General features: G+C 43.8%; 1 protein-coding gene across 3 annotated transcripts in view; it reads left to right on the top strand.

Moving 5' to 3' along the window:
- Window positions 1-16,160, top strand: part of pdlim5b (PDZ and LIM domain 5b) — a 58,961-nt gene that overhangs the window by 29,753 nt on the left and 13,048 nt on the right. For 2 of the 3 annotated variants that reach the window (XM_053645348.1, XM_053645349.1), the window contains exons 4-7: window positions 5,279-5,312; window positions 7,174-7,712; window positions 12,128-12,300; window positions 12,546-12,576. In XM_053645348.1, the coding sequence (XP_053501323.1) occupies window positions 5,279-5,312; window positions 7,174-7,712; window positions 12,128-12,300; window positions 12,546-12,576 (777 nt within the window). Of the gene's footprint in view, window positions 1-5,278; window positions 5,313-7,173; window positions 7,713-10,465; window positions 10,483-11,747; window positions 11,769-11,907; window positions 11,923-12,127; window positions 12,301-12,545; window positions 12,577-16,160 lie in introns of all 3 variants that reach the window. The other variant, XM_053645350.1, reaches the window with a different exon arrangement.

The following is a 16,160-nucleotide window of genomic DNA, read 5'->3' as shown; positions in this document are numbered from 1 at the left end:
GCCATCGATAGCTCAGACAGGAAGCCTAGGAGTTCCACAAAGCTGGGCTTCATGGAAGAGTGGCGGATTTGGAGTTTGCCGAAAGACACGTCGGATGCTCAGCAAATGTTGAATAAAAAAAATAAAGTTTTACTGTGATGAAATGTAACTTTCCACCTCCGTTTTGGTAGAAACTCAACTCTGCTCATCACGCTGAGAACACCATCCCCACAGTGAAGCATGGTGGCGCTAGCATCATGTTGAGAGATACTCTTGACTGCTTAGTCGCTTCTCTAACTAACGCCTTCTATACCTGGTCACCGATTTCTGTTGGACGGCCTCCTCTAGACCAAAGCACAGCTATATTTGTTCCATGTCCCCCCCCCCCCCCCCACCCCCCTTGAAAACTTCAGGACTTTGTCCAAGACTTAATGCTTAATGCTGTATGTTTAGGTATGTTCTCTAAAAAAAAAAAAAAAAAAAAAAAAACCCCAAAAAACAACCTGTGGGTTCTTCCAGGAACAGGTGCATTTATTTCATTGCACACAGGTAGACTTGATTCAACGAATTCTGTGACTTTTATGGCAACTGAATGCACAAGAACAATTTTACTGTGGCAGGAATACGTTTTATTTATAGAATCACTATTTTTTTTTTTTTTGTTCTCCAGTTCAATATTATTGTGTATATCTTAAATCGTATATATCTTGTGTACATTTCGGTTCCAGCACGTTCCACGAAATGTGGAATAGTTCAACTCGTGCAAGCCACTGTAATTTATCTCTGAATGCAAGCTGCTATCCAGTCTTGCGAATTTCATCAGGAAGATTCAGTCCTTCTGCATGTTTTTTTCCACTTCAAGCTGCGAGCTCTCCAACATTTTCGTGGCTGGAAATATATATAATTTACAGTAGAGCTGGAACTTTAAAAACTTCTTTATAGGCTACATAAAAGGTAACAGCTCCAAGCTGTTGCACGATGTCTCTGAATATCTCCTCCAGCTTTACTGCTCCTTAGCCTAACGTTTAGAGGCGAGCTCGTGAGATCTGGGAGAGCCATTACGAAACATCTGCTAGTCTGTGGCCGTGTGTACGAGAGAGATGCGGGGGTGTGTGGAAGGAAACGAGCCGACTGAAATCGCTGGCAGCGTGTTCGTAATCTGATTTCTGCAGCACTGAACTGATCACCTTGGTGTGATATCAACGTCGAAAATGGAGGAAGCTACATGAACATTATGCAAGGGTCTGCCGGTAGGAGCAGACGGCCCAGGATGCAAACATTACTACACTGCTCTGAGGTCAAATAGGAGTGTGTATGCGTGCCGCCGTGCGAGACGATACGATACGATACACATCTCGGTATAAAAGATTTAAATCCACCAGAAGTGAAACGTTTTGGAGTTCACAGCTGTAATATAATGCGATCGCTGGGACTGACGGGAGTCACAGAGTAGGGATGGGCCTCCTGCCTAGCCATAGCATTCAGATATCAATAAGAGTTATTGAACTGATATTTGGATATTCTGTAAACTGTGAATTGTCATGTTCCACTTCTGTTAAATGTTCCTCCTGTCTAGGCATGTGTGAAATAATAATAATAATGATGATAATAATAAGGAATACACTGCATGATGTATCTGGCACTGGTAATGATTGGTACAGTGGCCTTCACTTAGACTGACAGGCCTAGATTATACCCCCTTTGCTTCCTTTGCTAGGTCTAACAAGCACAGAGACCACACCTCATCAACTTGCGTTGACAGGCCAAAGCCAGGCCTCCCTTACTGAGCCTGGCAACACCTTTCTCAGACTGGCAGACAGAGAGGCCACACCTTCTTTACTCAGACTGGCAGACAGAGAGGCCACACCTTCTTTACTCAGACTGGCAGGCTCGGAGGCCACACCTTCTATAACTGGGACCAACAAACACAGACACCATGCCTACTTTGATGGGACTGGCAACCTCAGAAGCCATTCCTCTTCACTCGGGCAAAGGCACGTGTGTTCATTGAGTATCGATTGTCCCCCTCCCCCTCCTTCATCAGAATCTGAATCCATGCAACTGAATCAACCGTTCCATGCAACCCTATCATGTGTCCAACTCTGTGTTCTTAGCACTTTCTTCCTCAGTACTCAATTGTATTGGTGGTTTCTGTGATCACTCCAGTCGTGTGTCACTCCTGGCCTTCTAGTGGTCTGTCTCTGGCTTACCATGCTGAGAGAAAGAGGGGGGACCGAGCCGGAGTGACCGGGTAAGAGCGTGTGTGAGCGTACACAGTCTGACCGCACTCTGAGCTACTGTGGCGGTACAGTGATTTTGACCAGAGGCCTGGCTGCAGATCTGTTACCAGAGAAACCAGAGCCTCAGTCCCATCAATCTCCCTCTGGTTTGTATTACTCTCGTCTGCTTTTTCTATAAACCCTGTGCAGAGTAACTCGTCTTCAGCACGGAGCTTTCTGAGCTGCTGTGGCCAACCTGAGCTTAGCTGCTACCCTACACTCTGACCGAGAGAGTCAGCGTGTCCCTCCTGAGAGTTTGTGCCTGTGTGTGGATGTAAACAAGGAGGGAAAGTTGATCCGAGCTTGTCCTTCTAGAGTATTAACACAGTGGCGGAGCCAAACACAGATTATGGTCTAGCTAAAAAACCTCATTATTTTGAATGCAAGAAGGAGAAGAAGCAATCGCCGTATTGTCAAGATTGTGAAAGAGAGAGAGAGGGAGAGAGAGGGAGGTTGACTGGCCACTCAGTGCTGAGTGATGGGGGTGTGAGATGATGATGATGATGATGATGGCCCTCAGGCTCATGCCATGTTGCTTTTGGCTCTGGCTATGTGGAAAAGTCAGTGCCCCTCCTACATTCCAGCGAGCCCTCTCTCAGACTCTCTCACACCCGCAGGCACACTGGACGACCCGACGTGTGCGTCTGTCTGGGAAAGCAGAACCCGCTGGAAACGTCTCCGCGTTTGTGGACTCTTTTTTTGTGATTTATCTTGTGCTGATTTTTCTCTTTACGGTGCGTGTTCACAGCGCTGAGAATCACAGCAGTGCTCTGGCACACGTGCGTATCGCTCCACACTGTGTTTGCTGCAGACTAAATCAAACCTGGGCTGAAACCTTGCACTCCAAAAGCACTACAGAGAGGGAGTTCCTCACTGGAATCGCTCTCACGTGAGTCCGTGTAGTGTACAGGGACGTAAAATAAAAATCGCTGTCTACTTTGGTGTTTCTTAGATCTTTTGGTGTGATCTGGGAGTTACTTTCATCGACCTGGATACAAATGAGTGAGAAAGCAAAAACAAACCCGTCAGTTAAAGACCAGGGTTCTTCAAATCAGCAGTCCAGATTATATACGAGTCACTGCTGATGCATGTACAGAAATAATTTGATTGCTCAAGCAATACACCCATTAGTCATTTCGCCTTTATGTTCTATAATACAGAAGGAAATGATTAGATGTTTCCTTCCAGATCATTCAGACCAGCCATGGGCTAGTCATCAAAAGGCCGCTTTGATGTCGGGGTTGATTGGAGTCCTGGATACACAGCGTGTGACGTTGCCGTTGGGCAGTCTTCGGTGAGCGAGCAGCTGTACGTTATGCTAACGCTGACGCACACTCGTGCACACGGAGCCGTCTCATTTTTGAGCACGCTGTCAAAACAGACTGTCCCACTGTCTGGAACCCAGATCGGAGCAGATGTTCTCAGGACCACCGTGACCGGGACTGCAGGAAGTGAAGTTCCTGAGAGTCAAAAGCGGCGCTCACCTGAGATTCGGGCCCATCCGGAGGTCATCTTTGTTACACGTCTTCCGTTTTGTTTAGGCTGGGCCTCTTTAAACACGTGCGCGTATGGCGCTCTCTTTGTATGGTGCTTGGCTGACTTCCTTTTCCCATCAGACTGCTTCAGAGTTTTCATTGTGGCTTTTTCCTCTTGTCCTTATAACGAGGTGAAATTTGGCTTAAAAGGGTGGTGGTGGGGGGGAGGGGGTAGTAACCGAGCGCCAGCCCTGTTAAAAACTCCCCTCGTCTTCCTTTCCTAATATGGAAGAGTCTGCGGGTGACGCAGGAACGTATCCCGCGTTTCCCGGCGAAAAAATTTTGCTGAGTGGTGTGAGGGGTGAAAAAGAGCGCACTGTTGTTGCCAGGAAGAAAGTTAAAGAATCCGTGTGGAATTCATTTCAGTTAGATTTTGTACGATGCTTCAAACACAAGAAATCTGCGTTTTATACGTGTGTATGTATTTATTTCCATCCCTAATGCTGAGGAAAAACTGAGATGACATGATGAAACCTTGAGCGGAACCACGCTAAAAAAAAAAAAAATCATTACCCTTCCAGCGTAATATTTATATGAATTTAATATTCATATAATGTATTTGTATTAAATGGTGATCGAGGCAGCTCAAGGATGACCGCGTCTCAACAAAGGGTTAACGCAATAAAAACAGGGAAAAAATGTCCGTGGGCGTCCATCTATTATGGTGTGTTGCGAGACGAATGCGTTTTGACAAAAGCTTTTTATTCAGCTCTCTCTACAGCTGTGGCGCTGTTTAATAGCAAAAAAACAACAACTCCCCGCTGCTGTTCGGTGCACGGCTAGGAAAAAGAGATTAAAGCTTCAAACAGCGGTGTTTCTTATAAGCCAAGCCTAAATAAAAGAGTTCCTTGTATTGACGCAGTGGGGATCTGTACGTAAACCGTGGAAGTCTGCGTCCACAGTTAAAATCTGACTCGGTTTCGGTCTGTGTCATATTGCAGAGTATTTTGTCTCAACATTTGGGGGAAATTGCAGAGCTCTACCAGTTGCTCAACTTTGACTCAGCCTTCACGAGGTTTTAAAACAAAAATATCTATCCAGCGCTCACACTGCAGCGTATTGGATGTCCGTAGCAATACAGTCTGTGTTTAAAAGCCGGTTTGTAACGTTATCCCGAATCCGCTCCTGGCACTCCGTGCCTACCCTGGCATATACCAGGTCCACTCCGAAATCCTCAGCTGTTGTCGGTAGAGAACGAGAAACGCTTGGACTTGGATGCCTCTATTTGCCGTGCTTTTATTTATGGGCCGTGTAACGTACCATGCCAGGAGGATAGAGCGGCTTCGAGCTGCGGTGGATATCTTCCGAAGCAATTCCTAGCACTCGAACATCGTGGCGTTTTTAGATCCAGCGCGTTAAAATGTTTGCAATTGAGTAGATCAATACCCGTCACATCCACATCTCATCTGAGTAACCTAATGAGAGCCCTGAAAAAGGAAATCAATTCATGCTTTTTGTGTTTTTTTTGTTCTTGTGTGTTTACAGAGCGTCCAGTGTTCCCAAAGGCGAAGTTCCCAAGGTAAGAAAAACGCAAAGTCGTCGATAACGCATTAAAAACAGATTGATTGTGGTGACCGTGACAAAGCATGAACTCTGAACGTTATTACAGTAGGGTCTGAAGGTTTGAGTTCACCAGCAACAACTGGATTTATTTCATCAGTTACACAGACAGAGTTACACCCAACTCTCACTGGCTATTTTATCCAATGCACATCAGATCATTTGCTCTTACCCTAAAATTTTGGACTATTTACTCTATTGTCCTTTTTTCTTTTTTTTGATGCAGCCTCACATAACCAATCACAATATAATGAAGTGTTCAACACTAGTAGTAATAGAGATCACGTTTTAGCCCTTATACCACTATTGAATGCGGTCATGTCAAAACAACGCCAACTGTTCGGTCTGGTTGTCCTTCATCGGGGCAGAGAACTAAGACAATTAAAAGCCCGACGCATTATGTGGTTTCTCTCTGTCGGCCCACGTGACGCATCGTTGGTTAGCTTTAGTCACGTCATGTGGGATTGCGTAGAGAGCAAACATCACACCAGTAACGGTCTGCAATCACACCGACTATAAACATGGTCAGAATGCTCAGACGCGCACACACGTTGGTTATACAAAGTTGACCTTGCGTAAGGTGCTGTAAAGGTCTATGTAATAATAGGACACAAACAGGGTCTAGTCAACCTTATAGGTTAACAGCTCATCTTTTTCCATGCAAGGGGTGTTAACTAGAGGTGGACCGGTGTAGGGGATTTTACAGATACCCATAACCATGTTGGGCAGTACCTGCCGATAACCCGTTAATCAACCGCTTTTAAAACCGATCCTGAATGAAAACATGACACTGAAAAGTAAAACGAAGCAAATATATAAACGTTAATGTATTTTAATTATTCATAAATATCAAAGTAAATAAAAGATATGCATCCAAACTGAACAAAAAAGTAACACTCCAAATGACAAACAAAAATGGAGACATCCAAAATGAATAATTTAAAAAAAAAAAAAAAAAAACCGACACAAATAACACACCAAAATTGGTTGGTTTTTATATCTCCTCTAGAGGCCGCTCTTGTCCTGTATAAGGATACTGTAGCAGACCCTTCTCCTCAGCTGCTCCTGCAACTAGAAAACACTATCGGTGTGGATTATTTATTACTATTATTATTATTTTTTTTTATGCCGATAAACGATAGTTCCAGCAGTCGGCAAAACCGAGCAATCGGTCGACCCCTAGTGTTAACTCCCCTGTAGTTTTTAGCGGTGTTGGTTTCTGACCACGGGACTACTTCTCTCAGCCCAGCAGTGACGAGAAGGAGTTTAAGAACTCCAGCACTACACACTACCATGTCAGCGAACAGTCCTGCTTAAGAACTCTAGCTTACACACACACTACCATGTGAGGGAACAGTCCACCGCACAAATAACGTCCGGTCACAGATGGTTAAAGGGTAGAGGGCAGCAGACGAATAGTGCACAGATACAGATAAGCTGCAGTCAGAAATTGGCTGGTGGACTTGATGATAAAGTGGCCAGTGAGTGCAGGGAAAATGTAACACTACCATATGTACATATGACGCTCTGACTTTTGGATCCTCCTGTAGACGCAGCATGCACTTTAGTTGTGTTGTATTGTTGTATAGCGCTGTGATGCACATAGCTCCTTTCATTCTAGCATACAGCAGTTGTTTTTCTGGTGATTCATATTAAGTACCATCTTCATGATTTGTAGTGGTTTAATGACGTTATGTCCTGTAAATAAATGCTGTATACGTATGACGGGAGTGTTGCTTTATCGTGCATGAGTTTGCAGTGGTGTGTGAACGTTCTGCATGTGTGTGTGTGTGTGTGTGTGTGTCTCCAACCTCCCACAGGAAGAATCACCGGAGATCATTAAACCCGTGCCCATCAGCCACCAACCTCCCCCTGCCCTTAGCGCCAGCCCCACCAACCCTCCCCCAAGTAGTGCCTACAACAAGACGGCCCGCCCCTTTGGAGGATCATCTAATTTCAGAGCAGTCAGCCCGTCTTCCATTCCTGCAGCACCCAAAGCCTCCATCCCTTCTGCCTCCTCAGCTTTCACCCCCGCTGCTCCCTCCCAGCAGCCTCCACCACAACCCCCCTTCCCACTGGCCAGCAGCTCCACCTCCCGCACCGTCTCCTCTCTTAACCCTGCCCACAAACCCGGCACCGCTTACTCCCCTTTCTCTCACTCCTCCTCCTCCTCGTCCTCTGGCTCGTCTTCGCCAGCCAGAGTGACAGGCCCCAGCCCCTTATCTGCTCCTGTTGTCCCACAGCCTTCGGTCTATAACACGCCAATCAACCTGTACTCCAATGAGAACGCATGCGAGGTGGCTATGGGCCAGAGGCGCGGCCTACTGGAGCAACAAGGTGGAGTGGAGCCTCAGAATGGGTAGGTGGAGGCCGTCGCCCGAGTCCCGAATCATCTCTGCACTCTTCCTTCCTTAATCCTGCCTCCGTCCTGTCCTGCTTCCGAGCAGAGATTCTCTCGGTTCTCTTTACGATGAGGGTTCTTTCGAGTACACTCTCAAGCAGCCTTAATCTAATTTGTTATTAATCTGACAAAAATTCAATTCAAGCCATAAAACTGTTCCTGCGAGGGAACAAAGAGCAGACTACAGGTTTGAAAGGATTTTAAACCGTTCGGGATGCGGACGGTGCCGGCACCCGTCGAGTATTCTGAAGCCGAATAACCGGGGATGCAAATTCTTATTATCCGAGTGTTCTTTGTTGTAGACCGACCTCGTTCAAGGCTGAAAACGCAAGCAGGGTGATGCACGTACACAGATTTTCAACAGAGCGCTGGGTTTATTGGGACTGGACAGTCAGACAGACAAAAATCTACTAGAGCGAAGCTCTTAACCCTCGCCTGCTTGGAGCTTGGATCATATCCCTACCCAAGGGTTAGTGTTATCCAAAGCAAACAGTTTCCCTAATGATAGGCGTTTGAGTTAATAACGTGTTGTGTGACTGTCTGAGAGTTTTTCGGAGAGTCGAGTAGGTAGGAAATGCCTGGATGGCAGCGAGCGAGTCTGAATTTGTTTTCAGTGAAGTCGTAGCATTTTTGGACAGAACGCATGCAAGCTCCCACAAGTCATTTCACCGACTTAAGAAAATAGTTTGCACTTGCTTTAACCCTCCTGATATGTTCTGGATCAGTTTGACCCATTTCCACATTTGAGATGTCTGAAATATTGCTTAATCTCTCTCTGGAATTTTTATTTTTTTTTGGACTTTCCTCATATTAGGGTCATCAACTTGTATGCAAATATTTCTTCTTATGGCTTATATCATGTGGGGAGGGCGGGGGTGGGGAATGATTGAAGACGAAAACCTAATCCTTTATTTATCCTTAGATGTGCCTTTTAAATAACTGAAAAAATTCTGGTTGGACAAACTCCAAAAAAAAATATATATATATATATATATATATATATATATATATATATATATATATATATATATATATATATAAAATATAGTAAATTTGCAGTTAGATATGGTGTGTTGGAGGGATACTTTTTATTAAAAAGAAAAAAGGTCATAGTATGGAACAAACTCCCTCATTCCAGCACTTCTGGTATTTGAAGTCAACAGGAAAAGGGGAAATGGGTCGATGTGCCCTTGATGACTTTAGACGCGAGAGCTCGCGCTCGTCGATCTGCTCTCCACGTTCGTCTGTCTGCCTGTCTCTCTCTCTCTGTCTCTCTCTCTCTCTCTCTCTCTCTCTCTTTTTGTTTGTCTGTAGCCAGGCTGTACATCTTGTCTCAATCTGCAGGAGTGGATGAGAAACCCAGCGAGGCGCTCGGGGGCTCAGTAATGCTTGCCTTTGTCTAATTGACGGTCTGCTTAACATCTTCAGTGCCCTGATTTTGGGAGTGCGTGCACTTGGCTCTAATTAGTCAAGAACCACGGCCACGAATGGAATCTGTCTGATCTTTTGCACCAGGTCTTGAGGGGTTGAGTCATACAAGGATGGAGAATGTACAGCCGTGTCATTACTGATAATGTGTTTAACAGGCGAGAAGCAGCAGCAGATCCACTCAGTACACGCAAACGTGTGTGTGTGTGTGTGTGTGTGTGTGTGTGTGTGTGTGTGTGTGTGTGTGTGTGTGAGACGTGGTGTCTGTGTGTGTGTTTACGTGGAAACCGACGTCCGTGTGTGTGTATACTAATGGCACAGTGCAGGGTGGATGAGGTGTGGTGGTGCCACACCTTTGTAGTTCTTCCTGCGGTAACCTTGATTTGTCCCGTTTCCATTGACGACAGCTGTGTAAAAACGGCTGGGAAACATGGACGTGTTTTTGTATCGTCCTCTTTAAAGCTCCTGTGACACTTTGCATGTGCTGAGTGGAGAGAAAGCATGTAACGCAATGGCACTGTGCAGTGTGGATGAGGTGACCAGTGTAGTTCTTCCTGCAGTAACTCAAGCTGTTTGCGCTTACCTGTGTAATACCTGTGTGAAAATGGCTGTGAAACGTGTGTGCGCGTGGGCGTGCGGTGTTTTTTGTAATACCTTCTTTATAACCCCTGGGAATCTTTTTCTCTCACGGTTCATCAGTGGCACGGCAGGGACGTGGGTTATTTGTGCGACTCTCAACGACGAGGCCTGCGTCTTCTCGTCTCCTCGACGCTTTTCAGGAACGCCTGTAGCGTCTCCTTCCGAGAGCGCTGTCCAGCTGCGTTTACTAACTCGGCCAATTAGTGTCCAGGGAGGAGCCACGGCGGTGATGTTTGACTCGTGCAGCCTCTCACATTAAAGTAACTCGTCTCAGATGTTCCTGGAGGTGCTTTGAGTGCGCGGCGCTCCAGAAGGCTTTGTTGCAGTTTTTTGCTTCCTCGTTGTCGTCGGCGATTTAAGTTCCAAACAATGCGCTTTTTTCTGAGGCTCGTGCAAAACCGCACATGAAAAACAGAGTTCGAGTTAAAGGATTAGTGGAACATCTTTCTGTTCCTTTGTGTGATCTGGGAACATCCTGTTTGCTTGGTTAAATGAAGTAGAAGCATGTGTGTGTGAGAGAGAGAGTGTATTTACTCAATCTTTACATGTACACTCTTCCTGCAAATTCATACATCTCGTTCACACTCCCTCTCTTTCTCTTTTTCTCTCTCTTTTTCTTTCTTTTCTTTTTTCTCCCCTTACAGGAGGAGCCAGTAACAAAGTCAGTGTTATGGCTATACTGGTATCTGTTTGTGCCTGTGTGTGTGTGTGATGTGACGTCATCACCCCAGTTAACCCCTCGGAGCGTGATTGTACTTGTCTTCAGCACATTTCCCAGCTGACATTATTTCTTCTTACTGTTCCTCCCATTATCTCCTTCAGATCTTCTGTGGTCGTAGCGTTTAGCGTGCCTGTCCACGTCCTCGCACAGCATGTGCTCACGTCAATCCTTCTTCATCCCGTGTGTGGTTTTTTTTTCTTTCTTTCTTTTTTTCGAGGCTTGCTATTAATTATAGCACACAATGTGTGTTTGCACGGGTATTAATAGTGTAGCTGTTGAGCACTCTGACATTTTGCACTGCACTTGAGTGTGTGTGTGTGTGTGTGTGTGTGTGTGTGTGTGTGTGTGTGTGTGTGTGTGAGTGACAGACAGGAGAAAGATGGAAGCGAGGTTTTGTCAGAGACAACTGTGCAATCTGCATGTGGTGCTGCCCTCTTGTGGTTTCCGTTGTAATTCCACCCTAAAGGAGGAGCTTAAGGCCTAGGGTCTGTATATATTTTTAAAAAAGAAAAGAGGATAGCCAGGAGATGCTCAATTACTTTTAGTTACCACAGTAGAAATTACAACCCATCATTAGCAAAGCTGTTCTATTTATTATTGGGTATTTATATATTATATTATATTATATTATCCTGTTTGACTGCTCACTTGAATTAAATGGGTTTGGTTTAATCCTCAATAACTCAAAAACAAGTGGTCTATAATTAATGTCAGCTCCAGCTGTTGGTGGAAAGCCCAGGAATAAAAAAAAATAAATAAACCTTTACGACACTAATAAATAGTCGGAATATTATTGCACACATTTACATAACGTTCTTGAAATAGATCTGTACTGCGGAAGTGTGTGTGGAATTTTTATTTATTTATTTATTTATTTATTTATTTTTACAGTTAAAAGGGTTCCTGGCCTAGGTAGTGCAGCAATACAAAAAAAAACCAAAACCGTTTCTGTTTGTGAAAGATAATGTTTCAGCGTCCAGGTACACCGTGAAGTTCATAGACAGTAGGTCAGGCCGTGTCCTAAATCACTTCAGAAACGTTTACGGCTTTGGAACTTCAGCACGAAACTAAAGAATGAATCGTCCAGCACCAGATGTTTCTTCATTACACGTTTCATTACTTCTTTATGTTTTCTTAACATGAAATATAGACTTCTGACATGTTGATTAACCGATTGTTATTCTATCCATCTTTTACTTCCGTAGTGGGCCTCACAGTATTCTTAAGTAAGTGGCTGCAGTTTATTTTAAATTGTAATTTATTTAATTTAATTTTTTTTTAAAGTTCACTTGTCGAGAGACGCTCGGTTTTCTGACTTTTCTCCTTTCCTCCTTTTCTGCCTTCTTCTCAAATGTCGTCCGACAGAAAGACTCCGCCCAGGTAACAGGAACAACATGCGTAGTTTAGTGTTAACCTGTGTGTGTGTGTGTGTGTGTGTGTGGGTTTATTTATTTTTTGTATGTATGTAAGAAATAAAACATGACTTGTGCATGCGGTTATAGCGAGCGTTTTATTTCTTGTTCCCCGCAGCAATTTATTTCTTTATCAATGACTGACGTGCCGCACCTCTCTGGGTTTTTGACAGAGTTCCCAGGAAGCCCATCGCAGATACGGAGCCGGCGGTGAACCACGGCTCTCACCTGAGCGACGCCAGTAAAAAGCGTCTGATCGAGGACACCGAGGACTGGCACCCACGCACCGGGACCTCTCAGTCCCGCTCCTTCCGCATCCTGGCACAGATCACGGGCACGGAGAACGGTCAGTGCCAGCCCCGGCTCGTGAGCCGTCGTTACCGTCCCAGGGAGAGCCGTAAAGCTTCGCCTCGCCGAGACTTTTACGTGCTCGGGCGGTTGAGTCATTTCCTGTGATTCGTGTCTAGCAGTAGAAGTTTTTACTGTCTTTCCACTCCAGTTGGTCAGGTTTCTGTGTTTGAGTGTATTTTCCCTGCAGTAATGCTCGTGTATATATATGTCTTTCTATATTCTCTCTCTTCTTTCTCGCAGAACAAGCCCACGAGAGCAGTCCAGGAAAGAAGTAAGCACCTTGTTGGTTGTTTGTTGTTGCGGTTTAATCGATCCGGTGCTGTTTTCCGGTGCATGAGCTTAAGCATGTTGTTTTCTGCAGTATTCCCCCTTCATAAATACAGGCTGTCCAAAACGTCTCCATACATAGTCCCGTGTCGGTTGTGCCTTCGTCACATGTTTGACATTTTTGCTAAAAAAAAAAAAAAAAAAAGTTCATTCCCCTTATGTATGGAGACACCATGTAGTGTACAGCTCCCTGTATGATTTATACACACCGCTTTTGTTTAAAACATATTCAGGTTTGAACGTTATACGCCAGGCTTTTGAAAAGCTAGGTAACAGTACCCGCTAATTCCAGTCCCCCGCGGCATAAGCGATCCCTGCGACTTCGTCCTGAGCTATATTTCGTCTCGCGAAGTCGTATCTCTGAGGCCAGTTGCGTCTGTGTCCTAGCTGATTTTGTGTAGAATTTGAGATCATCCGAGCGACGCTTGCAGCTCGTTAGTGAGTATAGAGGCGTCGCGTCAGCCAGGATGTCGACAGGCCTGGATCTTCATTTCTCCACTGACCAGAGTGGAACGCATAACCGCACTGGAATGCAGTCCCCCGAGAGGCATCGTGGGTAAATAATTGGGATTGTGGGTAATCAGGGAGCTGGTACATACAAAACAAAAATGCATGGAAACGAAAACCATCATGAGTCAGCGTGTCCGAGTCCTGTAAACAACGCTGGCTAGCGTCTGGGCTGCTCGTCCTGACCCGGATTGCCGTGATGAAGACTGATTGGTACTCGGAAGGCACGGATACGCGAGACATGCCATATACGAGGGTGTTGGATTTCACAAAAGCTTGCCCTGTGTTGTCGCATGCTAAAAATCATTTGTTTTTGGGTCTGTTTGTTTTGTTTGTTTGTTTTATAGCATTGCCGGAAAAATAACGTGTCTCTTCCTGTTCGTCTCCTTTGCTGTTGTGTCTCTGTCTCGGCGTCCCGGACATCAGGGTGACCAAAGTCGACCCCGAGGTCGTACGGCCCAAGTACAACAAGCTCCGGGACTGGCATCACGGAGTCTCGGCTCGGGTGCTGAACGTCCAGTAGTCACGTGACACGTCGACGCTTTCCTCTCTGCTGTTTCGCGCACACGCTCGCTCACTCGGCCACGACACTCCGGCTTTCTCACGTAGACGCACGATTGTTCAAAAAAAAAAAAAAAGCAGTTGGAAGTTGTTTTGGTGATTGATCTGCTAACACCCCCCCCTTCTAACCCCCCCCCCCCCCTTAATTCATGTGTGAAGGTGAGTCAGGTTGTAGAATGTGTTTTGAGTAAGGGAGTCAGTGTATCAGGTTCTTAAGAGAAAGAAACGGAAAACAAGCAGGTTTCGAGAGGTCGTCATGACAACACTTCTCTTGCATGATTTACATCTTAAACTGGTGATTCTTTATGGGTTTGTGTTTTCTTTTTCATTTCCTACGTTTTCTGTTTTTCTTCTCACACTATTTAAAAACTCTGCTTTACTTCTGTATCTGAACTACATTCGTAGCAGTGTCTCCGAAATAAACGTCTCAATAAAGTCTGTCGTCTCTCTTCCTGAGTCGCTTCTGCTCCCTTTCACAGTTCTGTCCTGTTCTTTCTTTCTCTTTCTTTTTCTTTTTCTTTTGTTCTTTTTCTTTCTTTTGTTCTTTTTTTTCTTTCTTTCTTCCTGTCCTTTCTTTCTTCCTGTCCTTTCTTTCTTTTGTTCTTTCTTTCTTTTGTTCTTTCTTTCTTTTGTTCTTTTTCTTTTTTCTTTATTTCGTTCTTTCATTCTTTTTTTTGTTCTTTCTTTCTTTCTTTTGTTCTTACGTTCTTTCTTGTTCTTTCGTTATTTCATTCTTTCTTTGTCTCTTTTTGTTCTTTCCTTCTTTCTTTCTTTTTCTTTCTTTTTCTTTTTGTTCTTTTTCTTTCATTCTTTCTTTTGTTCTTTCATTCTTTATTTTTACTTTTCTTTCTTTTTCTTTCATTCTTTTTTTGTTCATTCTTTTTTTCTTTCTTTCTTCCTGTCCTTCTTTCTTTCTTTCTTTCTTTTGTTCTTTCTTTCTTTGTCTTTCTTTCTTCCTGTCCTTTCTTTCTTTCTTTCTTTTGTTCTTTCTTTTCTTTTTTCTTTATTTCGTTCTTTCATTCTTTTTTTTGTTCTTTCTTTCGTTCGTTCTTTTTCTTTCTTTTGTTCTTTTTCTTTATTTCGTTCTTTTTCTTTCATTCTTTCTTTTGTTCTTACGTTCTTTCGTTCTTTTGTTCTTTCTTTCTGTCTCTTTTTGTTCTTTCCTTCTTTCTTTCTTTTTCTTTATTTCATTCTTTTTCTTTTTCTTTTTGTTCTTTTTCTTTCATTCTTTTTGTTCTTTCCTTCTTTATTTTTCTTTCGTTCTTTTTGTTCTTTCGTTCTTTTTGTTCTTACGTTCTTTCTTGTTCTTTCGTTCTTTTGTTCTTTCTTTCTGTCTCTTTTTGTTCTTTCCTTCTTTCTTTCTTTTTCTTTATTTCATTCTTTTTCTTTCTTTTTCTTTTTGTTTTTCTTTCATTCTTTTTGTTCTTTCGTTCTTTGTTTTTCTTTCGTTCTTTCTTTCGTTCTTTCTTTTGTTCTTTCTTTCAGCACATTTGAAGCCTCATTTATATTTTAAATCATGACCTCGTCAAAGCCCCTCGAGGACGGTCTTGCAGTGCAAGAGTTTGCAATAGTTTTCGAAAGCGTAGACGTTTACGTACCATTACGGGGATGGACAAGTCATTAATGCGTAAACAATCCTGCACGGCCTCGTGTTCTATATCACAGGAATCTGATATTTATCATTTCATACTCACTGAGAGTTACGCTATATATTTTATTTTTTTTTGCATTTGACTGCAACATGGAAACTGTAATACAATTCACTCTGCTCTTCCAGGAAAATGGCCCGTCACATGCCGAGGTGTTTTTCTCCCTCGCTTTCTCAAACACGCACGCACACACACACCTCATCACATGAAGAACTGCCAGCTCTTGTCTGCTCTCTGATGGAAAAACCGCTGAACATATCCAATATTTATTTATTGTTGTGGATAAATAATAGATGAGCGCTCTCCTTTGGGCTGAACAGCTCCTAGCTCTGCCTCTTTATGCCTGTCTCTCCTGCCTTTATTCTCTCCTTGTTTTGTCCCCCAGGCAATAAGGAACATAAAGAACAAAATGGAACATGCAGTGCAGGAGTAAAAAAAAAAAATGGAGACAAGCAAAGCAATACATAACGTATTAGTTTGGGCTGAGGTGGAACAGAACCGCAGGGTGCATTATATATTAATACTCCATTCTCTTTAATGAACTTCTGTTCTGACTAGCCATGGGGTATGAGAAGGTGGACATCCTAGTATAGTGTAGTGCTGTTCATGTCCTCCAGATGGCAGTATGGTAGAGAGGTTTTTCTTGCCCAGGTCTGTTCACTGCTCAGATGTGGTGACGAGTCTGAAGCGTCAGCTTTTCAGAGAGTGAAATGTCTGCTTAAATAGAGAGAACCGGGCAATGAAACGTATGTATTTATTTATTTATTTGAGTTTATTGTTATTGCAATTCAATAAGGGAATCCTGACTCTT

This window comes from Ictalurus furcatus, chromosome 16, assembly GCF_023375685.1.
Source record: "Ictalurus furcatus strain D&B chromosome 16, Billie_1.0, whole genome shotgun sequence".
In the NCBI taxonomy this organism is placed as follows: Eukaryota; Metazoa; Chordata; class Actinopteri; order Siluriformes; family Ictaluridae; genus Ictalurus; species Ictalurus furcatus.
Note: the sequence above shows the minus strand (reverse complement) of the source record. Positions and strands in the feature narration are given on the sequence as shown.